Source organism: Rhipicephalus microplus, chromosome 1 (assembly GCF_043290135.1).
Source record: "Rhipicephalus microplus isolate Deutch F79 chromosome 1, USDA_Rmic, whole genome shotgun sequence".
Lineage (NCBI taxonomy): Eukaryota > Metazoa > Arthropoda > Arachnida > Ixodida > Ixodidae > Rhipicephalus > Rhipicephalus microplus.
In genome coordinates this window covers 280,725,946-280,748,914 of record NC_134700.1, presented here as the reverse complement: position 1 = coordinate 280,748,914, position 22,969 = coordinate 280,725,946, and the positions used below count along the sequence as shown (strand labels likewise).

The 22,969-nt window shown below is 42.4% G+C and overlaps 2 protein-coding genes across 9 annotated transcripts in view; one reads left to right on the top strand and one right to left on the bottom strand.

Annotated features, from left to right (window-relative positions):
* Positions 1–2: 2 nt before the first annotated feature.
* Positions 3–9,749, bottom strand: LOC119188267 (DNA repair protein complementing XP-A cells homolog Xpac). Of its 5 annotated transcripts, none has more exons than XM_037436227.2 (6): positions 9,602–9,749; positions 8,243–8,376; positions 7,259–7,468; positions 4,547–4,709; positions 3,020–3,137; positions 3–224 (listed from the first exon to the last, which is right to left on the bottom strand). In XM_037436227.2, the coding sequence occupies exons 2-6, from the start codon at positions 8,371–8,373 to the stop codon at positions 73–75; spliced, it is 774 nt and encodes a 257-aa protein (XP_037292124.1). In that variant the 5' UTR covers positions 8,374–8,376; positions 9,602–9,749; the 3' UTR covers positions 3–72. The 5 variants fall into 5 exon arrangements, with proteins under 5 accessions (XP_037292124.1, XP_037292123.1, XP_037292122.1 ...); XM_037436226.2 differs by having other exon boundaries at positions 9,531–9,731; XM_037436225.2 differs by having other exon boundaries at positions 9,381–9,729.
* Positions 8,724–22,969, top strand: part of LOC119160140 (zinc finger protein 532) — a 31,684-nt gene continuing 17,438 nt past the window's right edge. The window contains exons 1-9 of one of the 4 annotated variants that reach the window (XM_075895984.1): positions 8,724–8,884; positions 8,986–9,141; positions 9,208–9,265; positions 9,332–9,436; positions 11,427–11,471; positions 12,529–12,858; positions 15,052–15,186; positions 17,983–18,192; positions 20,449–20,554. In XM_075895984.1, coding sequence (XP_075752099.1) covers positions 8,724–8,884; positions 8,986–9,141; positions 9,208–9,265; positions 9,332–9,436; positions 11,427–11,471; positions 12,529–12,858; positions 15,052–15,186; positions 17,983–18,192; positions 20,449–20,554 — 1,306 coding nt within the window. Of the gene's footprint in view, positions 8,885–8,985; positions 9,142–9,207; positions 9,266–9,331; positions 9,437–10,018; positions 10,529–11,426; positions 11,472–12,528; positions 12,859–15,051; positions 15,187–17,982; positions 18,193–20,448; positions 20,555–22,969 lie in introns of those variants that run through there. The other 3 variants (XM_075895990.1, XM_075895994.1, XM_075895999.1) reach the window with 3 other exon arrangements.

The following is a 22,969-nucleotide window of genomic DNA, read 5'->3' as shown; positions in this document are numbered from 1 at the left end:
GCTTGTGACCAGTGATGCAACTTTTACTTTGTTAAAATTATGTACAGCTATAAAGTTTATTGGAAAAAAGAATCACATCTTCTCGTAGCTCATTCGGTGCCCACAGGTGGTGCAAATCTTGAAGTATTCGTCGTTATCAGAGTCATGCGACTCGGGCCCATAGCTGTGCTCGTGGTTCTGCCCAAGTGGACGGTATAAACTGCTCCTCACAGTCATCCTCAGCTCTGCAATGCAAACCAATTAAAAAGCCCCATAAACCAAACACATAAATGCCTGCTGAAACCAAACACATAAATGCCTTATTCTGCATTTTCCACTCCTATACTATATCACACTCGCAATACAAACGTCACTTTTTTTTTACTGCTGTTGCCTTTTTGTGTGGACTGTGGCAACAGTGGTGTGTAATCTAATGACAGCTTCACATCCAATATGGCAGTTATTTTTTTTTTAAGACAAAATGTAATGATGCTCTAAAACTGATTTACCCATCCAAGACTGAGGACGCCCTCCATTACATCATTCAACATATGCCACTGCAGAGTATAATAGCAAGGGCCTTTTCTTTTTTTGTGTTTTGGCATCAAAAAAAACATGCAATTAGCAGCACATGAGGAAATTGCTCTATATTGAAGACATAAAAGAACCCGCTAAGTCAGTTTAAACCAGCAAATCAAAGAAACTGGCTTGATTTGCACTACAACATTACGACTGCCCTGTCTCTTTTAGATTGTCACCACGCTATCCATGATGCCACGTTGCAGCAAATTTTGCCTGATGTTTTCATCAGTATTCATCAGTAAAGATATTATGACAGTGCAACCCTAAACAAAAGCGAATCTCGGCAACTGCTGACGGTTCCTCGTGCAGAAAATAACTGTAGCACACAGCCTTTTATTGTGTGCGTCTGTATTAACCATGCAGCCAATTTAAGTAGGCAGGCATGTGTAAAGTTATATTGCAAGTAGGGCCTCACTGTTGAACAGTGCTCTCTGGTGCTGCTCTTTTTTTCATCTAAAAAAAGAGATACTCTACAAAGCTAAAGCCTACAACCCCTGGCTCACAGGTTGTTTTCAAACAATAGCATTCTATTTTGCTAGCATTTACTTTTTTGAAAACTAACTACATTCCTGTAAGCAATCTGACAAAGTGCATTCTGTTCCTGAAATGGAAGCACTGGGAGGGCTGCACATAATAAGGGAAGGCATGTAAGATTGACGAGTAACGAGCTCTTTTTGGATTGAACATGTAAACAAAGTGCCCGAATTCCTTACAGTTCTTGTCCCGTTTTAGGTATGACGACCATTCTTTTGGCTTATATGGTAGTTCTCACAGAAACAGCAATATCTGCTGCGGAGAATGAACTCTTCTCTTTTTGTTCTGTTTCTCTTAAGCGTTCTTGAGGACCATCATTACTTGTGCTGTGTACTTCTTGAGCTAGTGGCTCTTCTCTGCATATGCCATTCTGTCATACATCGAATATCATATTGCTATAGCGCAGCTCAGTTTGAGCGCGATGAAACTGAGCTGCACTACAGCAAAATGATAATATAATGCACCAACTTCAACAATCTGTAGTACTTGTCATCCATCGAGTTGCCGCTAGAATTTCACTGAGGTGTTGGAAAGCCACTGGTTGCGGCGCGGAAGTAGTACCTACGCCTCATATATGCTCGGTACTTTGTCACATTATGGCGCTTTACTTCTCCAGAATTTTTTTTCAGTTCCAGCAGAGTAAACTTGTCGGCACGCTTCTTAATCACGAAACATCTCGATTCTTCCTTCACTGCCAAGTACCAATACAGTGAGGAGGTGGCTAACACCTACCACACTCTGAATCAAATAGTCAATTTCGCACAAAATTCACAACCACACAGAAGAAGAAGGCGCATAGACAGGACGGGATGAGTGCCCGTTCTGTCTATGTGTTTTTTCTTCTGTGTGGTTGCGATTTTGGCACAAAATTCACGATTTAATTCAAACATGAATCGACGAGCCCAACAGCGAGTTCTAGCTACCACATTGTTCGGGCTTGCTAGCTTAACTGAGCCCTTCTCCCCAACCCAAGAAGAGTGGAAGGTGGCCCTATTTAGCTGTTCGGACCATCAGGCACAAAGGACCTTGGTTCGGAGGGCTAAGCTAGAGACTGATGCCAATACGGTCCCGAATAGGGACTTCATCCAGCGCAGAGCCTCTTAACTGCAACTCTCTTTTGTTTTCAAATAAATGTTTTCAATCAATCAATCTGAATTCGACAAACACCTTTTCTTGTGCCCTCTACGGATAATGCAGCCAGACAATAAAAATTTTAGTTAAATTTTGCTGGGTAAATGCAGATCACTGTTTTGCCTATCAGTTTTATCGCCACTGCTGCATTTTTTGTTTATCTGAAATAATTCCCAAAAGAGTGCAAATTTTTGCACGAAATGTATGTACTGCGTAGCTGCATTAGGGTGCAGGAGGGAGGTGTTTCTTTCATCTTTTTAATAATGCCCTTTCTCTCAATCAATGTTGCAACAACCAATCTTTTAGAGCAAATCTTGCTGCTCACAGGGAGCCAATTTAGTGCTGTGGTAAGCACTTATTGCATCAGATGCACTTCAACACACCGTAGTACCTTAATATTAAGTGGAATAACCAACAGTAGAGCAGGGTTGTCTTTTTGCTTATTTACGCAGCATGCAGGATGAAAATTAGGCAAGCTTTAAGAGGTTTTGGTGTAATGTAATGTCTTGTGAGGTAATCGAGTATGAAGCAACATCTACACTTTTGGCTAACAAAAGCCCAGCCAGAAAAAAAAGAACTGAAAAAATCCCACACCACATCTTATAGAACGTGCACAACTACACGAAGATTATAGTGAGGAAATCGTGTTATCTTTTATTGCCTTTTTTTCTACTGTACAATTGACATGCATGCCACATACTATAGAAGCACGTGGCACTGAATGCGGGCAGAAAAGCCCAAATGTGCATGAAGATTAAGAGAAAGTTCTGAAGAACACCAGCATGCTTCCTACCTTTGACGCGTTTATTAAATGCCTTTCGCTTCCTCTTGGACCTCTCCTCGTCCCTTTTCTCTAGCTGCTCGTCTAAAGCTTCTAGGGATCCCCAGACCACTATCGCTCTCTCTTCAACCTGAAAAGCCACAGAATGTGATTATTTCAGTTCAGCATGATACATATACAGTCTACACTGAGTGGTTTTGAACTCGTAAAGCTGGCCTAGTGAGAAAAGTTCATGCAGGTAAGCCACTAGTAACATGCAGATGAGAATCTTACACCAGTGTTGAATGATCATTTCTGATCGCCATTAGTTTTGACCTGACTGTATTTCTCGATTAAAATTGATTGACTTGCAGAAGCTGTGGAAGAGAGCTAATTACAGCCATAAAAAGCTACTGCCATTGGTCTTAATCTAGATTAAAAGTGTACCGCAAGATGCTGGCATCATGCCACAGAACAATTATGGTACATGAGTAAGAGCACAAGCTCACAAACTTGAAAGAATGCAACACTGAAGATGGTGGTAACGCATAGCATTCAGCTCACCAGCATCCGGTCTGAAAGGGCGAAGACAACCGATAGGGACTGATTAATGTCGCTCAGCAAAGGTTTTACTTTAATCCCACACACTCACAGTAAACGGAAACTGAAGGGACTGGAAAAATATGTCCCGTTGAGCAGGTGTTCTGTAGCATTGCAGAAGCAATAGCTCCAATTAAGCAGTAGGTCCGTTTAACAGATTTCCGTTTACTGAGAGTCTACTGTACATATGCGACACAGTTATTCACTGTGCTAATGCAATGGGCCACATGTATAAAAAAGAACTAATGAATGCTACCTGAGAAAATTCTCAGACATGAAAAAGAAAGGAGAGCCAGCATAAAAGGTATAGATTTTTTCTTCTTTTTTCATATTTATTTATTTATTATTGATGTAAATATAAGGCCATTTTTAGCTGCATTAATAATACTCCTTGATTAAAATCGTATTTAACTCTGATCAAGTATTTGGCCTGTCACAAATTAAATGAATAGCTTTTTAGTACAAACTACAGCTTTTTAAAGTAGTGCTTTTAGAAATATTGTGATTAAAAGAGCATACAGTTATTCATGCCACACTGGAATATGACCAATTACACATTTCCCTTCTCCAAGTTGGGGTAAAGCCACTGCTCACTATGAAAGCACATATTGAACATGAGTGGACAAAAGAAAATGCAAACACGAGCACACGTCCTTTTCACATGTTCGATCCATTCATGACAAAAGCCCATTGTTTCTTACAGTGAATTTCTAACAATCTTCCAAACTTTCAGCCTTGTTAAAGAAGCGATGTCTATTGTGTGAATGTTGCATACACAGCTCCGATGAATACTGACACCATTAACAGGTTTCATCACTGTCCAAGTTTGACTTTCAAGACGCAGTGTACTAAGGCTTTCAGTTGAAAGAAGCCTAGGTGGTTTTCTAACTTCTGTATCTCACCAGTGATAATTAAATGAGACACAAATTTTCACTCTCATCTATTTCAAGCAAGCTATACCTGACACTTCAGATAGAGCTTCATGTTGCCATGAGCGTGGTGTGGGTTAGGCTTGAGGATGTACTTCAACGGTGGCTCCCGCAAATCAAGGTCGCAATCTTTGAGCAGATATTCGTTCTTGCAGTCTGTTCGGGTGACAAGCTTGTGCTTGTCATCCTTGTCTCTGCAAGAGATGACACATCGCATTAATGAGGCTCTGATGTCAAACTGATGTCGTCAGCTCACCATCCCTAGCTATCAAAGACATTGCAATAGAGCTGGTGGTATCCTTCAACACCCACCATTGAGGCTGTCTCTTAGACATGCGAATGAAAAATCAGCTGGTAATAGTAAATCTGTGTAACCGCAGTGATAGTCAGTAAACTGCAAGAAAATGATCGGCGAGAAAAGTGGAAAATGCACGTGACGAAGCTGAATCAAAGTTCGCGCCCATAGTTGCCATGATGTTGGGAATTTGAAGGGCATATGCGAAGACCTACATAATATTTTCATTGGTACAAATTAATTACATTGCATTCTAAGGAGGGAAGACACATTATGGTAGACAGTCTCACGAATTTTCATTGGGCAATAAGTAGAAAAAAAAAGTCAAAGCTAGGACGTGACACTGACATTAATGTGCTAATGTTTTGGTGCAAAAGTCAGAAGTGAAACCTTGGCCTTTTCTCTTTATTACCGAACCTGCTACAGTGACAGGATATTAATAACTGATATTCTTGAATAACAATCTATAAGCATATGCTGACTTACTGTTTCCATTTAGTATACAATTAAGCGGAAGTTTTAGCTGGAGCCCAACTCCATTTTTCCCATTTAAGTACATACTACCCACAGAAAGCATTTATGAAGCAATCACTTGATTGATTTGATTAAATTTATTAGTTAGTTACAGAGAAAGTTGAATTATCGAGCATGTAGGAAGCAGAATATTGACTTTGGGGATGGTATTTCTCATAGAAACATTTCCAGGAATCGGTAACTTATAAAACCTTCTTTGGGTAAAATTTACAATTTGCAAACCTGAATGCGAAACTGACATCGCAGCTCTGCACAGAATCCGCTTGAACATCTCAGGCACACAAATTGAATACATAAACTGAGTTTACATCAAGGTGTTACAATAATTATGAGAGATTTGAAAAAACTGTACTCCCGAGTTAGTTATACATGTGAATGTTGGATTTAACATCAAATGTGTCTATGTTTAATGTATATTGATATGTGCACTTTACACAATTAAGGTGCTGGCATGTGTGTATGCTGACAGTGCATATATGTTACATATATATGTATACACAAATAATGAATATGTAAAGAGAGCCCATGACATAGCCAGTCAAATAGCCAAAGTAATCATTTATAGGGTTTTGCATGATTATAAGCATCATATTATTATGCTGGACACCATAACACGGGAGGGGGGGGTCTCCTGATTAACTCAGACCACTTAATTTTTTTTACATGTACAAGCATATTGGTACACAAGTGTTTTTGCCTCCACTTAAATATGATTGACATGGTCATCAGCGTGCACAGGGCCCATCATAAGGAAAATGAAAGTTCATCGCAGTGCCACCTTGTCCGTACTACGTCAACGTAAGGGCCGAATTTCACACCTTTCCCTCTTTAGGTAAGAAGAGCAGCTGCCCCACCCACACACCACCCGTGCGCTCGTCCGACAACTATGGCTGGGAACTGAATCCATGTTTTTGTGCTAAGTAGTGTGACATCTTACCTCATAATTCAATGCTTAAATCAAATTACTTCTTACTCTAACTCTAAGCTACCACTGCAGTTCATCGAAAAAGTAGTACAGCCTATAAAATTGGTACCTGTAATTTTCAATTGATACCGGTGCTAAAAGTGGATTTAAGCTTGAAATGGATATGTTCACTGCAAGATACTTGCATGATGAGTCAGTTTATAAGGGCAATTTAACTTTTCTCATTAACCAATCCTGTGATTTTGATTCTTTTATTGTAACAATACTAAACATTTCATTTTGAGCTAACATGCAATTATCACACATAGCCATGACTGATGCAGTTGATACAGGTATTACATGCACATCATATTTTATCTAGCCTCTGTTCCCTTTACAATACTAACAATCAGGAGTAAACATTCATCGTGCCTTTAAAACCCCATATATAAACAGATCACCTACCATTAGTCTAGCCTGTGTGCTACATTTGTAACACTTGTTCATCTTAGAAAATGCAGACATCATAAAGCTGACACTTCATGAAGCTAAAGCAAAGATTTAGTTATACAAAGTGCATTAATGAGATGTTGAATCGCCATAATGCTTCATGGTACAAGATCAAATTAAGACACTGCAAAATGATAAACCTGCTTCTTCTCACCCATTCGTCTATAATGTTTTCACTAATAGCACTGCATGAAAGCTATCAATATATCACTGCAAACCTTGTGCTTGTAAGCATGATGTGCAAGAGAACCCACAGAACTTTGTCTTCCATTGCAAGACAGTGATATAGTGGGAACACTATTTTCTATTGCTTGTTCAGGCTCTCGAAAGATTGCAAATGGGTAAAGGCAAGTTTGCAAGCACTAGACAGATTTCCTGAAGACAAGTTTGCCTGGTTTGCGATATTCATGCAGCTTTATAAAGCTCTAAACAGCGTTTACACATAAGGTTTGTCTGGTTCACTGTGTTAGGCAACACAACTATAAAAAACAGACTATCACCTGCACTTATCGCATATTTCCAAGGCAAACTTTTCCAAGAGGAATGACATCAGGAACTCCTTGCCACAGGAATCACATGTAGAGTGCTCTGCAGGCATCTCCACTGTTGTCGGTGTTGGCACCGTTTGTGAGCTTGGAGTACCATCATCGAGTAGAAAGCCACCACCTGTGTCAACAACTCGTTGCTGCTTCGTTGGAGAACCACCGGTACTGCAAGGACAGAACAGAACACTGTCACAAGGGTGTATAAATAATGGTGATGTTCTGGACAGAACAGAAAACAAGTTTAATAGATTATGAACTTTAACTAGCAAGGGCCAAACCTAGATTGCAAAACAAGCGAAGGTAGAAGGCCTCAGACTATTTGTGAATACCAAAAATCGGATCATGAGCATTTTTCGATACCTTTCAAGTCTGTATAAGGTTCCTGAGAACCAGAAAAAAAGAGTGGAACCAATTTATGGCTTCGTATCTCATGGTGCTGGAAGATATGCGCCACATCTACAAGCTCATGTCCAGATGACAAAGAACAAAGCTTGGCATTAACAGTAACTTCAATGTCACATGGCAGAGGATAAATTAAAAGACACAAGAAAGCTCGCTCACCTCGTGATACACATTCAATGGCATACTAGAGACAAATCAACCAGCGAGTGTAGAAGCATAAGCCTACTTGTTGGACTTTGACAGGGCAATGTATGCATTCTCTTTACTCACGAGCAGAATCCCTTCCAGCTGTTGTTGCTTTAGGTAACCAGTAAAGCAGAGGGAAACTGCCACTGAGGTGACTGTAGCACTAGTTCTCACATTAGAAACCTTACTTCATCATTTGTTATTGCTATTCATAAAAATGTCCCCCCAATCAAAGCCCAATAACTTATCAGGATAGTTGCACCACATGCACAGCATGATGTTGTTTCCCTTATTTATATGACATATGCAATAAGCCTGTTTGATAAATCACAAATAAGAAAAGGGTCTCACCTTTCAGTAATACTTCTCAATGCCAACTTGGCCTTTCTTATCTGAATGGCACGATCGCGTTTTTCAGCTATCGCCTTCTTTTGCTCCTCTGTAAGCTCGGGCATGGCTGTGTTACCACTGGCTGTGTCCATAACCTGCGTGGAGTCAACCGCAAAAGGACAAGAAAACAGTCATCCTTGAACACTGCAAAAGGTGACGTACACTGTCAACACGAAATTGAGACGCCACACGAAAACGTGCTATAACGCACTAACGAGTCACCATCGTCAACGCGGAGAGCACTCACGGGACTTCTGCAGCCCAGTGGCACAAATGAATAAAGAAAAGCGTGCACGCAGGAAGGCGACGATGGCGCAGTCTAGCGGCATGGGTGGGTACTTTCCGTAGGACATCACTTGTATGCAGCCGTGGTGATGTGAGCGAGCGCGTGATAGCGTGGCACGTTAGCTACAGGCGGTTCTATTCTGCCGAGCGTTTGCCGATGTCATGGGCAAGTCGCATACGGTGCTGCGTACTTGGATGCTCGGCCTCTTACGAAAGCACCGATGAATCCGGAGAAAAAGTGCGCTTCTACGCATTTCCCGCAAAGCATTACGATGCTGAACGTAAAAACAAGTGGATCGACAACATTAGACTAGCCAGGTGAGCGTTTTCGTTTGCATGCAGTCACAGCCTACACTCTCACATAACGAGAGTCGCCAGCAAGCGAGGCAGCATCTAATGACTCGTCACCATTTGTGCAGAAACGACGTGAACGGAGTCTGGTCGCCCTCGAAGAACTCAAGGGTCTGCTCGAAGCACTTCGTTGGTAATGTTAAGGGAGAAGATCCGAGGGAACTGAACTACATCCCCACCATCTTCCCTGTTGTGAGCGCAAAGACCGCAGAGAAGTACAACAGGTAATTGCGCATCTCGATTCTCCTGCACGTATCGCTACTCCCCTGACTTTTGCCTCGATAATGCAGGCGCCTCAAGACGAAGCAAAACTCAATACCGAACCTGACTGAACAATCGCAGCGAAAGGTGAATGACGCCTGGTTGTAAGTACAGCGTCACTATACGGTAACGTGGTTTGGTCTGCATTTACAGCTTCCTGAAGCGAGCCGTCTGGGCGCTGGAGGAACGAAGATTTCCTTACCGTCCGCCAAGGCAGTTACTAGAGAAGACGCCGCTGGAACTACAATGGAAGGACAGGTTCGCTCATTTTTTTCGGTGACTTCCTTTATTTCATGGCCTTTAGCGGTACGAAAGTACACGGAACACAGGGATTTTCTTGCGTTAACCGCACCTGCGATTACGGCGTGGTTGGCCGGTCTAGCATTAGTGTTCTCTGGAAACCGGTAGCCTGGTGGTACTAACGTAAGACAACCAGTTGGCACTGCCAAGACCACGGCAACAACGGTAAGTGGTGAGCTAAGTTGAGTGGCGTGGCGAGGCCGACAAATGGCAAAGGCTGAACCGAGGCCTGAGTGCGCATGTGCGCAGAGAACAGGAAAGGAGGAAAATGCAAAAAATACAATTAATACTTGCGACAGCGCAACTGCGCTTGTCTCGATCGGCAGTGTTTTAGTAGTGGCTTAACGCAATTTTAAAAAGACAACGCCGCACCGACGTGTAACTTCAGTAATCAAGTTCAAAACTATTTGTCGTTCCGACCTACTATTTTTCTGTAAGTTATACCCATATATTCGCTAACGTTCATTCTCATTCGACCGACTAGTTGCGCCATCTGGCTCGTTATGGAGGAGACGAAGTATCGAGACCACTTGCAAGGCTCTCACAGTAGCGGAACGCGCATGGCAGCACGCGCGGTCAGAAATGGTCATGTCGTTAAGTGCGCGAATTTTTGCCGCGTTTTCACGCACACAGTAGTAGCCCGCTGTCATTTGGTGCTTCTTTCCCCTTACTCCGGATCGCATGCATTACGGCATGACAATTCCGCGATCAGTCCTGTACACGCCGCTGTTTCGCGCCTTGACTGCATCTCGCTTATAGTGAACTACAACCTTACTCGAACACTCTGCAGCAAAAGGAAACCATGCTGTTGCTCATCCGATCCTACTCGATTCTTTGACACCACTGTCGACGTACCAGCTGTTGCAACTGAATTCGGTGATCAACCGTAGCGTACACCTTGGTAAAAGATTTCGGATAGAGCCGACAGTAACAGCAATCGCTATGGAAAAACAGAGCTCAGTTCCCGTTGCCGTCATAAAGAATAGCAACGTCGTCAAAGTGATATCTGTGCCAAGATCGAACGCCCGATTGAATAATCCCTCGTGCAAGGTTAGTTCAAAATAAAGTACCTGTTGCGTTGCATTTCTACTCATGCTATAGTTCTTAATTGGAAGCGTTTAGTTAAATATCTAATGCATGATCACAATGTGCACTTTAGGGCAGTGGAATAGCTCGGGCAGTAACATCCTAAAGTTGCCACCGCGACAAACTTCCTTATGGTCGGCAAAATTACCGTTTTAAACCTGTACGATTGGTTCATGTGGCGATTTGCCGCTGTTCAGTTTCCTACAGATACCGTTGCATGTTGTCGAAAAGGAACATTCTGATATTGTTGTAGAAAATAAATGTTCAGCGCTGTTAGAATATAAAACCCGTGTAAGCAAATGTAAAAAAGCATGAGAATTTTCTGGGCATTCGCGGTAGAACTTGCTGCATAAAGTCGCACAAGGTCGACTTACGTGCGCACAATCATTTATGCTATCTAATGCGCATCTTGATCGGCAATTTCAATCTTGGCCGTAAAATGACCATAACATAGAAGTTGAAAAAATGAAAACGTTTGATAACATCGGCTGCGTGCTCGTGTAGATGTTTCGATAAGTAAACATGTCTTTTTCAAGGCTGGAACAGTTCCAGCCTTAAAGACGGCTAATGCACTTGTGAAAATGTCGACTCTAGCACGCACACTCTGTTTACGAATTTTATCTTAAGCTTCCTGCCGTTCTTTAGAAGTGGAAAAGAGATGACGAAGAGAAATGTATCGGCGAGTTTGTGAAGCAAGAGATGAGTGAACAATCAAAGTAAAAGAGCACTTAACGAACCTGCATTATGTGAACAGCACAGTAGTTGGTTTGCAGCTTTGGTATTTTGGCTCACCTTTGAGATTTCAATTCTCCCAAGCAGTTTGAATGTGTGCCAGCAGTAACGTAAGTCACTCTTCTTGCAGGAAATTGGTGGAAGCCTAGCCAAGGACACTTCTGGTTTGAACAAGGTCTGGATCTCTGACCTTGTTTTGGTAACTTTGGTAACCATAGTCAGATACTTTAATTGTCCTTGGAATACTTCAGAAGTCAGCGTTTCTTGCTCAAAAACAGCCTGCACTAATGGGCGCTGCCTTCTTGACTGACATAATGAGCCGAACAGCTGGTGATCGCATCTTTAGAGAACAAAGCCCAGAGCATGAGAGAGACTGTTTCTTCAGATATAGAGGCAATCGGCTGCTGTGTATCAGTCATTTGGGCAGGGCCTCTCCGGACTTCTTCAACTGTATCTGACTAAAGATTTACTGAAGCCGATTTTCGGCGTGTCACCTTCATCAAAGAATTTCACAAAACTCTGTAGCTTGTTCTAATAGTGTGGAAGCAGCAACTCGAACGTTCTGTCTAGTTGGGCAGTAAAAATGAAGTACAACAGCTTTCATTGCATTTGTACACGTGAAACAATCGTACAGGTTGTGAGATCACTAAAATACAGTGCACAACCAGGGAAAAAGTGATATCACAATAATTGTAATGACACTGTGCTTGTCACAAAACTTTGTGGAAAGCATAATGTGCCCCCTTGCTTTCGTTGCTTCACCAGTACTGTGCACTCGGTATAAGAATATCACAGTTGCTAGTTGTTATGTATGCATCGTTTTTTGCTACCTTGTGTTCTAATGGCTTTCTAGCCAATCAATCTCAATTCGCTTTAGATGTTCGTGCTCATTTGGGCCAATGTATGTTTTAGTCAATTGGTCATCATTATTACATGCTGCAACAAATGCACAGACATGAGAAAGCACCAAGGCATGATCTGTTCAGCAAAATCTGTGTGTCTAATACTTGTGTAACCTTATGATAGATGCAAACTTTTCTTTATGAGTAAATCACTTGAACTCGATATATGAAGACTACTTAGAAATGCTGAACAGCTCCTTTGTTCAATTTTTTTTTTAAGATTATTTGAAATTTGATTAGCTTCTAGTACTAATTAACACATCTATGGTGATGCCAACTACGATTTTCCTTTTTTGTGCTTTTGCAAGCTACCGTTTGATCTAATTTCAGAGGACTGTGCATCTGGCTTCTGTGGTTGAAGGAGATGGATCTCTGGACAGCGGTGTTCATGTCACACTGGACGACTTTCTTCGCGAATGGTCGACAGATCCGCACCCAAGATACGTTGCCGCAAAGCGTGAAGAGAATGGACCTGCCACTTCGGGCGACGGGAGCGGAGGCAACAGCTTTGATTGCCCCATCTGTGCGGACTCCTACTCAACCTCGCGTAGCCTTCGACGTCACCTGTCTCGTCGTTCATTCCTGGCACGGCTGCCGTGCCGCAAATGTAGTTCCTGCCATCTGGCATTCAACCGCTGCACTCTCATAATGCGAGCACAGGTGTGTTGTAAGCATTGTCTCTAAGCTTGATGTTCATACAAATTACTGGAAAGAGCAAGGTAGGTTTTCGTTTCTAGTAGTGACTGTTTGTAATTCTTGCTACTAAATGCAGTATTTCAGTTTTCATTATTTTCGCTCCATTAGGACTTGTGTTCCACTATTTCTTCTACATGGTAACTAGTTACCACAATGAATTGCAATGCCGAATTGCTGAAGGGTATCTTGAAAGGCCACTTGGTGCACGTTACATAGTCGGCACTTGTTGCATGCTTCTTCCTCTCTGTTCCATTTTCACATGTTTTTTCATTGACATAGCAGTACTACAGAAGTGACATGCCTAAAAGACCCTCTATGGTAAAGTGCTACTGCATCGCCAAGCCTTCAACTTGCTAGTTCCTTTTCGCAGATGATTCGCCAGTAGAAAAAAAATCTGTTCAATCGTCATGGTCAAATTTCTCTTTTTGACATTACTCGTTCTTGTTGCCACAAGATTGTTGTAACATTTAATGGCGGTTATATCAAGTTGTGCTGAACTAGTAATGTGAAAAATATGGCAGATTTTCTTTCTAATTAGTTGCGTTGTTTGTTTGCATGGAATAAAGAGCCAACGCTGGAAGCGTCGAGACGTCGCTTTTGCGCACCAGCAAGTCTAAAAGCAGCTGGCAAGCACTGGAGCTTAAGCTGCCCCTGGAAACGTTATTAATATGCCTAATCATTGTGATTGTTTATAGTTTAGTTGATCATAACATAAATGGTAAGCTATGGCAAACTTTGTCTAGCAGCAATGCTATATTGATTGACAATTAGCACATGTTAGGTACAAAGGTGTGACTGGCATCATATTGTTTGTGAAGGAGACTGGTAGTGATACTATTGTAAACATGCACAATATTTTTGTGTTGTAGACACTGAAATATTCTTCATCCTGCTCCTTGTTAATTTGAAACTGTGGGTTAACAAGGCAACAAAGTTAACAAGGCAGCCTCATCCACATTTATTTAGAGGTTCCTGCTATCCAGGCAAAAGGGGCTAACAAACACATCAGCTCCGCCTTAAAGAGTCGGGAATGTTCTATGCATGTAGTCGGGTCATCTTCATTCTCTTTGGACTGACATACTTGAAGTTACTGCCGCTTTCAGTTAAGGTGATTGAGATTCTGCAGAATACATGGATGTCTTTTCCAGCATGCTTCTCATGTTTAGGGCTATGAATTTGCTCTTTCGGTTGAAGGTTTGCTTGGCGTCAGCCCAAGAATATTGGATATGCATGTTTGAAAACAAGGAAAAGTTAAATGTAAAAGCTTTCGTTGCATATTATCAACGAACTAGAGAAATGTCGAGACCTCTTGCGAACACTTCAGGAATCAAAAGCCACTGTTCGCATTTTGTCTTCTTTTTGTTGTCCAATCTTTCTTGATAGTAAGTATTTACCAAGCATGATAGCCTTGTTACTCCATTAACAGCATTAATGTTTTGACCATGGACACTTAGTGGGAAGTTGTGAAGCTGTACTTTTTATCGTTAATATGCTTATTCATGTGTGCTAAGGCACATTATTTGTCTATTTATTGGCTATTAGCTATTATATCAAGTAGAGCTCTGCAAATAGGAAAATCCTGGGTGCAAAGCGAATTTGAATATTGAGGTGTGATAGCAAATAAAATATTTTGTGACTATCTTCTAAATATTTCGGAAATATTTATTCCATACTTTAAAATGAAATTGCAGACAAGAAAAAGTTGGGGAGGATTCTTAAGCATACTGTTACGAGCTAGCAATGGGAAAGTGATTCTTTTGACTAGGCTGATGAAGTGCTGGCGGGGTTGTGTTTCATAGTTCTCTTATCAAGAATGAGGCAATGCAGTGGCAGAATCGTATTTACGTACACTATTTGCTGCTACCAAAGTGCTGCCAATAAAACGCTACTGTGAAAGGCAACGATGCGATTTCCTCAGCCTCTCCTCCTCTTTCAAGTTCGGTGGAAGCCCAGCCGATGTGGTGAACGGGGGTGTGCTCCTTTCAAGTCCGGAGTTCCGAATCTGCCTCATAGACGTCAATACACATAGGTGTTCGTGTCAATACATAGGCATGGCCAACAAATGTGAAGGAGATGCAAATGTGGCCTGAAATACTATTGCATTTTCACTCTTGAATGCAAAGCTTATGCATCTTCCAATTTTTTTTTTTTTACCAGGGTTGTCGTATTGCTGCCTCTAATGCCACCCTGTCAGCACTGCCACCTAAAGAAACATTGGTTCCCGTAGAACTTCCCGATGAGTCTGAAAACACAAGCTCTCAGCCTGATGTGCCAATGACTGTCCTTGAAAAGGTAAGTGCAGTGCTGTATAAATGCGTTGTGATGATGAACTTCTGTATAATGTGGGAGAAAAAATGCAGGCTTGTGCGCATATACATAAAGGCAAGCAAACATATACACTTACGATTTCACTTCACAAAAAAATCTTTCAGTTTAATTTTTAGGAAAGCTTATTTTCTGTTTACATAAATTGTGTGCAGTCATAATGTGAGAAAATTTGTAGACTTAAGCTAAAGTGGTAATCACTCTGTCACACCTTCAAGCTATGAGAATAATTATTTGTCCGAGTGGTGTTTCTGGCATGTTAGGCAGTTTTTTCAGTGCAGCCCTGTTTCAAGTGCACTCGTTTCATATCAGAGATACCGCTATTCACATTCTTGATGCACCATAAATTTTATTAGCTCGCTATTTAAAGGGGCCCTGCAGCACTTTTGCAGCTGCCTTATTTAGCATCGGAACGCTTGCATTAATGATTGATGAGATGAATGCTACAAGAATAATGCAAATCGCTGCGCAAAAAGTGAAGTTGTGAGTCCTCAAAGTTTAAAACTCGAGCAGACGACAACGAGAAACGTTTCCTTTCACATTTAACTCCCCTGCTGATGTCAAAGATTGCTTTCAATCACCGTGCACGTCTAATAAAGACATAGTGGAAATGTCACCTCATAGTGGCCTCCCCACAGCACCTCATTACGGTTCTTTTTGACGGCATTGTTAAGATGGTTACGAAGAACCACATGCGTCGGGTAGCAGATGCTCTCATGGTCCCACTGTGTAAAATCACACATACCGTAATTACTCGAATCTAACGCGCACCTTTTTTCCGGTTAAGCGAGTTCATAAATCGCATGCGCGTTAGAATCGAGTTCGAACAAAAAAATTACGGTCAATCTATTGCCATCGGCAAATCCAAAATGGCCGCCCCCTACGTGCGTCGGCATGGCGCGTCGGCCATTTCTGCCTATGTGTTTCCCATGTGCGGCACTTCGCACGTGTGCTGAGGAGTTTTTCATCTAGTAGTGCATTACCATCGACGGCGTGGAAGGGCCGACTCCAAAAACTCGAGTGCACCACGATGCCGCTTTTAAAAGAAAAGTCATCGCGTGTGCAGAAACGGACGGAAATCGGGCCGCATCGCGGTCATTCGGAGTTCCCGAAACGTGCGTGCGGGACCCGTGGAAAGAAAAGCAGAAGATTGTCGACAGCAAAGCTTCACGCAAAGGCCTCAGTGGACGGCAGCAGGGTCGGTTTCTGCAAATTAAAGAGCTGCTCGGCGAGTATGTGCTTGAGCAGCGAGCAGCACAGCGGCCCGTGACGACAGAACTGCTCCAAGTGCGGGCTATGCAATTAGTCTTAGAAAAAGGTCTAATGCGGAGCCAGTTTAAAGTGAGCAGGTGCTGGCTAACCAACTTTATGAAGAGGAAAGGCTTTTTCCTCCGAAGGGGCACATGCATATGCGAAAAGTTTTGTGGAGGAGTACGATGAAAAGCTTCAAAGTTTTCAGAGGTTCGTCCTAAACTTTCGGCGCAACAACGGCTACCTGCTTGGGCAAATCGGGAATGCCGATCAGACGCCTCTTTACTTCGACATGCCTGGCACCACAACCGTCGAGAAGAAAGGGGCGAAGCAAGTTCGCGTGCTGACATCGGTCCACGGTAAAACTACAGTGACGGCAATGCTCTGTTACACGTCAGATGGGCACAAGCTTCGCCCGTGCCTCAAATTTAAATGGAAGACGCTCGCGAAAGGAGTCGTTTTTTCGAGTGGTGTGATCATGCGGGCCAGCGAGAAAAATGGGTGCGCGTTGCAATCGATGTCTTACGTTTTTTTTTTTTTTTCGCGGTGGAAATCGGGTGCGCGTTACATTCGAGAGCGCGGTAGAATCGAGTAGATACGGTAATAGTTAGGTGGGGACATTTCTAGGCTTGCATGCAAGACATGTTCTACGGCAACGCCTATGTCCGCTGCATGTCACATTTTTGGCTCACTAAAAATGCAGCAATTGTTTTCACTTGCTGGCGTACTTCAGCTGCATTCGCAGACTAAATTTTGTGTTCATCGTTCTAAAATATACATCATTTAGAAACAAATTATTTCTTTCTGAGAAGGTATAAAAAGGGTTTTTACTGTTTTTAGCATTCGCTCGTATGGCCTAGCTACTCCCTTATGAATATTGCACTCTACTTGCCACGTTAGGCAAATTAAAAAAAAAGAGTGGCCTCTCGTCGCAAGACATGACGTCACTTCCGATGACAAAATTAGTTGATGCGTGTTGCCATAGTTTGAAAACAAGGTAGTTTGTCCCGTGAATTAAAATTGTTACAGCTTTGATTGCGGCCTTCCCGCTTGCGCAACTATATCGGCGCATTCCATAGAACCAGACGAATTCATGAGAAAGACATGTTCAAATTGTGTTGCGGGCCCCTTTAAATGTAATGCTCGCTATTTAGAAAACTTTCTCTCTTCAATGGTGGCTCTATTGTTCTTGAATGAACTGTTGATCTGTCTGTGGTCTGATTGAAGAATTTAATTTGCACGAAGAACAGAGGTACAAGAATTGAGCACTCTGTTTTCACGCACATCCTTCATAGAAGAGTGTGGGTGTAAGCCAGTCAGGGATTCACTATTAGCGAAGGTAAGGGCATGCCGGACACAGAAAGAGACGACGCGAAGCATTTTGTGTTGTCCATTTCAGTGTTCCGGTGTGCCCTGGCAGTTGCCTTTTGTTAACTACGTCTTTCTTCTTTTCTTGTTCTTGGCATGTAACCTCATTAGGATTTGTTCCCTTTTTTGTTTCTTGGGGTACAGGTCCTTCAGAGCGTGATCTGCTCCGAATGCTATACGAACCTTGAGGACGAGTCCTCCCGAGAGGCCCACTTTCACCCGTCACGAGGCAACCTCATCCGCTGCGCAAGCTGCCCAATGCTGTGCACTTCAGAGTGTGCTCTGCGTGCACACCGAAGGCTACATAACCAGCGACGCCCCTTCGTCTGTCCCGAGTGCGGCCTGCGTTGCGAGGTGAGCAGCGTGTGATCACTCGGTGAGGAGAAAAAGGGGCGGGGGGTCTTGAAATTCCTTTAAAGTACTTTTTTTCTTAGGATGTTTGCCATGCTTCTTCACTAAACATGATATGCAGAAGTATCGAACAGCAAAAATCAGACAAGGTATTGCTGCAAAGCACCCAGAATCTTCTAAATATAATGCTGGGCTGGGGCAGACGGCAGCTTTGAATTATGCTGACAAATTTACATAAAAAAATGCGGTGCCATGGAATTTCTTCATATTATGTGAAATTTCAAATTTATTAATTTTGATTATACTGTTGAATCCACCTATATTGAATCTTAAGGAGTTCCTAAAAAAGTTCTGCATATAGGTCATTCAAGTATGAAAAGTTTTTATATATATATAGAAGATATATTCAAGGGGATTTACCAACTGTTTGAAATACTTGATAATTTATTGTATAAGTGTGTTTGATATGCATGTTTGTCTGTAAAGGCTTTTTTGTATATTCAAGAGTAGCACAGTGTGAGGTGTCCAGGTCACTGAGATATTTTCCAAGTAGCAGTCTGAGGGTTATTGACACTTCTAAATCAGATGCAATGATTTTCGTTGATACCTAATTTGGTAATTCATCATAGAAGGCCTGTCAATTCAAGATGCCTACCCCATGAAGCACACTGGTGCACTCAGCATTAGGCTTGTGCGAATAGTGAATTTTAGGTTTGAAGCTAATTCGAAGTGGACAGTGATTTTGGTAAAATAATTTCGAATCGAATTCGAATAGTATATATATAGCACATATTATTAAGAAAGATGTGTGTATTTGTCATGACCTAACCAACAGACGCAATACAGTTAAAACCTTTTATAATAGGCATGCTGTGGGCAGCAGCTCTTGTCTTTTATATGAGATGTTTCTCATAAGCAGTCTATATCATATGCATTTTCTTGTCGTCTCATTTAGTAGGCACACTGGTGCCTTATATATTCATATGTCTCTTATATCAGTGTGACATATAAAGGAGTTTGGCTGTAATACAGTATTTACTCGCATAAAGACCGCACTTTTTTCCTCGTAAAATTGCAGCAAAGTTGGGGGTGCATTTATTATACAGGGCCAATTTTATGAAAACTTTTTCAGAATGATCAAAAAATGCGGTAATGTGAAAAAAAAAAAGTTAAGTCACTTAGCCTTTAACAATCGACATGCGCGTACACTGTTGGGAAACAGCTTCTTTGCTGCACTCCATTAATCTTCAGTCGTTGAAGCCCCTATCCTCTGCACGCTGTCCCTGTGCCTCCTGCGCACACCATAAAGGCATTTCACTAATTTATTTTGTCGCGATCGCTTAGCCGCAACGGTGGTATCTGGTGTGATATCTGGTGAGGTGGCCGAAGGGGGTCGGCACAATCATAAAAAACGAAAGAGATCCAACGGGCATGGAAGCGCCAGGTGTCAGTTAGCGGGACGACAGAGAACGAATGCAGGGGGTGCGTTATTATGCGGGTGCGTTCATTATGCGAGTAAATACGGAATTTTTAAATGAGAACAAGGCCTGTAAAAATGCCATTTTTTTGCTTAAAGGGAAGTAGAAATCATTTTGAATAGCAGCAGGATTTGAGTTTGGGTAGAATGCAAGTGACAGCTTGTAAATTATGTTATGCTTTAAAATTTGACATACTTAGAGTATGTAAGCCTGTGTAACAAGCTTTCAAACTTAAAAAGATGAATCAGTGTGAGTGTAGTACCTTCATTTAACCCCGAAAAGGGGCTTCACGGCAGTTTGTATTTGCCCCAAGTACTTTCATGGCTTAACACTTCTTCATTGGTGTGCAACCCCCGTTAGAGGGGATTAGATGCTGACTAATATACATTTAAACAGGTGTTTTCATAGCTTAGCATCTCTGAACTGCAGTGAAACTAGATTTACTGGGGGTTACCTGCGGACTAACATACACCTGTTCGTTCATTCGGAATACTTCGAAATTTTTCATAATATAAATTCGATTCAAAGCAAATTCAAGTACTGTATTAATCATACGAATATTTAAAGCATTCAAATATTTTCACAAGCCTACTCAGAATGGCTAATACTTCTACCCATTTTTCTCAACAAGTTTCAAAGTTTCAAGACATTGAAGTATTCTCTCTACTTTAGTTTTTTGAAAAACAGCTGATTAGTCATGTTTTGCAGAACAGGGCATCCAATTTATTGCTTGTAATGTGATGTTCATTATGTGCAACACCATTTTCTTGTTGTCCTACAGGGTGAATGGAACATGTTCCACCGGCATGTGACCAATCATTGCCATCATTATGAGCGAATTGTGGGCTACCACTGCCAGCTGTGCCCTGCCCTGCTGCTTGATCAAGGTCAGCCTGGTCTTTATGCCATCCGTGCATGAGCACTTTCAGGTCTAGTTGAGCTCAGTCACGATAGAAGCAGGTGTGGAACAGCTGCGCCATTGTGCGCCAAACTTGCTCACCTCGGCTATCCTTTGCCGAACGACCCCAGCTGCGCCAAACTCTCCGATCAGTGCCGCACTGCACCGCAACACCAAAATTTAGCCGCAAAGTGCAAAAGCCATCAAGCACAGTGCCCGGAAACGTTGCTGAAACATTGTCTTGTTGTTTTCATCGAAACTGTTATAGTTTCGGTTTCGTAAAGCTGTGATTACTCCAGGAGCAGCCGTCAATTTTTATCCTAAAAGCGTGGTTGTGATCACTATGCGAGTGCGATACCGGCAGGCATCAGCGCGAATAGCTTGTGAACGCTTTTACATGCCGCGCTCATAACGCAAAAACACTGCGAGAACATCGTTCTCTGGCAGAGCTATATTCTTTTGCAGCAGAGTTTTGTACAGATACACGACAATGGATCGAAAAGAGCTGCCAGTTTTACAATTGGTTGCTATCGCATTCATTGCTATTCCATTCTAGTGAAACTGTTTTTTCTAACATGTAGGCAGCGTCCAGAAAAGAAATAAAGGATGGCAGTAATGGTGCTCAAAGGAAGGGGGTGGTGCCTAGTTATAGGCGCACATGACTGCTCATCGAGCGCTTGCCCATATTCTCGTTCATTTGGCCGTCGTGCTTCGTGCTTATCGACTTCGTGGTTGACGCTTGCACGTTCAAGTTAAAAAAAAAGGGGAGTGGGGTCGGCCTGTCAAAACTAAATAAAGTCACAGTAGCACCGCAAGGGGGAAGCAATGAATGCAACAGCAACAAATTGTAACATTTACGAAGTGAGGCTGGCAGCTAATTCTTCTTACAAAACGCTGGTGTGGGACAGTACGGCCACTTTAAGGAGAGCAGAACTTTTCGCGCAGTCTCCTCACAGTGACAGTGCAGCACGTAGAACTGTGCGTGAGCTGCCCGCTGATGGCTGCCGAGCTGCGCCAGCAATCGCAGCCACATCTTAGAGGCAAAGCTCTTGCTCGAGTGACATCTGCCCCCTACCCCTTTGTTTTTTTTCATGCTCTCTCAAGATGGGCGCAGTGCTTTGTCTCTGCTTAGACTGCAGGCCTTCCAAGGGGGGGTATTGGGTGTTACCACACGTGCCCTCCGAGCCGCAGAGATGGTCCAAATCGTTTTATCTCTGCTTCAACCACGTTCATTGCCCCCGTTCGGGCGCTTTTACACGCGGATAGACCATACAATGCGCCAAGGATGTTATCAATTTGTAATTTGTACGGGACATGACGGCAACAGCAATAACCTGTTGGGAGTGTCCATATAATTTCTATTGCAATCAAGGCTATTGCACAATTTAGCAGAGTGCTGCTTCACAAGTTATTTGAACGAGGCAAAATCTGCTCTGAATATTCTTACTGCTCTAGACTTGCTCGAAAGGGCTCTTTTGGCAGCTCCAAGCCTGCTCCAAAATGTCTTTCTGGCTGCACCAAGCCTGCTCCAAAACATCTGTCTGGCTGCTCCTAGGACTGTTCCCAAAGCCATGCACCCTGTTCCACCCCTGTAGAAGTTACTGGTCATAAATGACTCATTTGTGCAAGTTTGCAAAACAGAGCTAATGTCTACATTGTGGTAGGGCGTTCCTGCGTGACACTAGTATTATGTGCGAATATATATATTTGCAAGTTTGGGCTGTTGAAGCATTACTAGTATATACACTTAAGCATCAGTGTAATGAATTCAGTAGAATTGGCAATTCTCTCTGTTACAGTCGACTCCCGTTAATCCAAAGTTTACAGAAACCACAAAAACTTCGAATTAAACTAACTTCCAACTAAGCAAAATGCACAAAAAAACTGCACATTTATTGCTTCAAAACTGACAGTTCTCTAAGAAAATAGTCTGTCATCTTCTATTGGGGAACCTGGCTGCAGCGAGAGTGTTTTTCGAGCACTACACATGTGGTTTTTTTCAACAAAACATAAAAACTGCCACGGGAAAGCAAGACCCGAAGCAACATCGGTAATCCTGAATGGCGGTTCGTTTCTACAACCTGGACCGTATGTATCGACGTTGCTGTCCACGGCAGCGAATTTTATTGCGATAGCAATTATATGGACAATCCCGGCTGGTTTATTGTCGTCGCCGCTGCCTCCATTCATCATATATGTATACCTATCTATATATATGAAAACTCAAGGAAGAAAAAAAAAAAAGCCACCAGCACTCGTGCCCAGCTCGTCACGATGTGCCGATATGCACTTATCTCCCTCGCGTACTTTTCCCCCCGAATTCTTGTTTGCAGAATTGCTGCTCAGAGCATGCCTCTTATAAAGGGGTCTAACTGTATATTGAAACATCTTTCATGCTAAAACC

What these genes read in the sequence shown, in the direction of transcription:
- LOC119188267 (XM_037436224.2), bottom strand. An exon ending in TTGAGAAGTATTACTGAAAG is followed by an intron (nt 7,469 to 8,242) that starts GTGAGACCCTTT and finishes CTGTCCTTGCAG; the next exon opens with TACCGGTGGTTCTCCAACGA. An exon ending in GAAATATGCGATAAGTGCAG is followed by an intron (nt 4,710 to 7,258) that starts GTGATAGTCTGT and finishes CATCTCTTGCAG; the next exon opens with AGACAAGGATGACAAGCACA.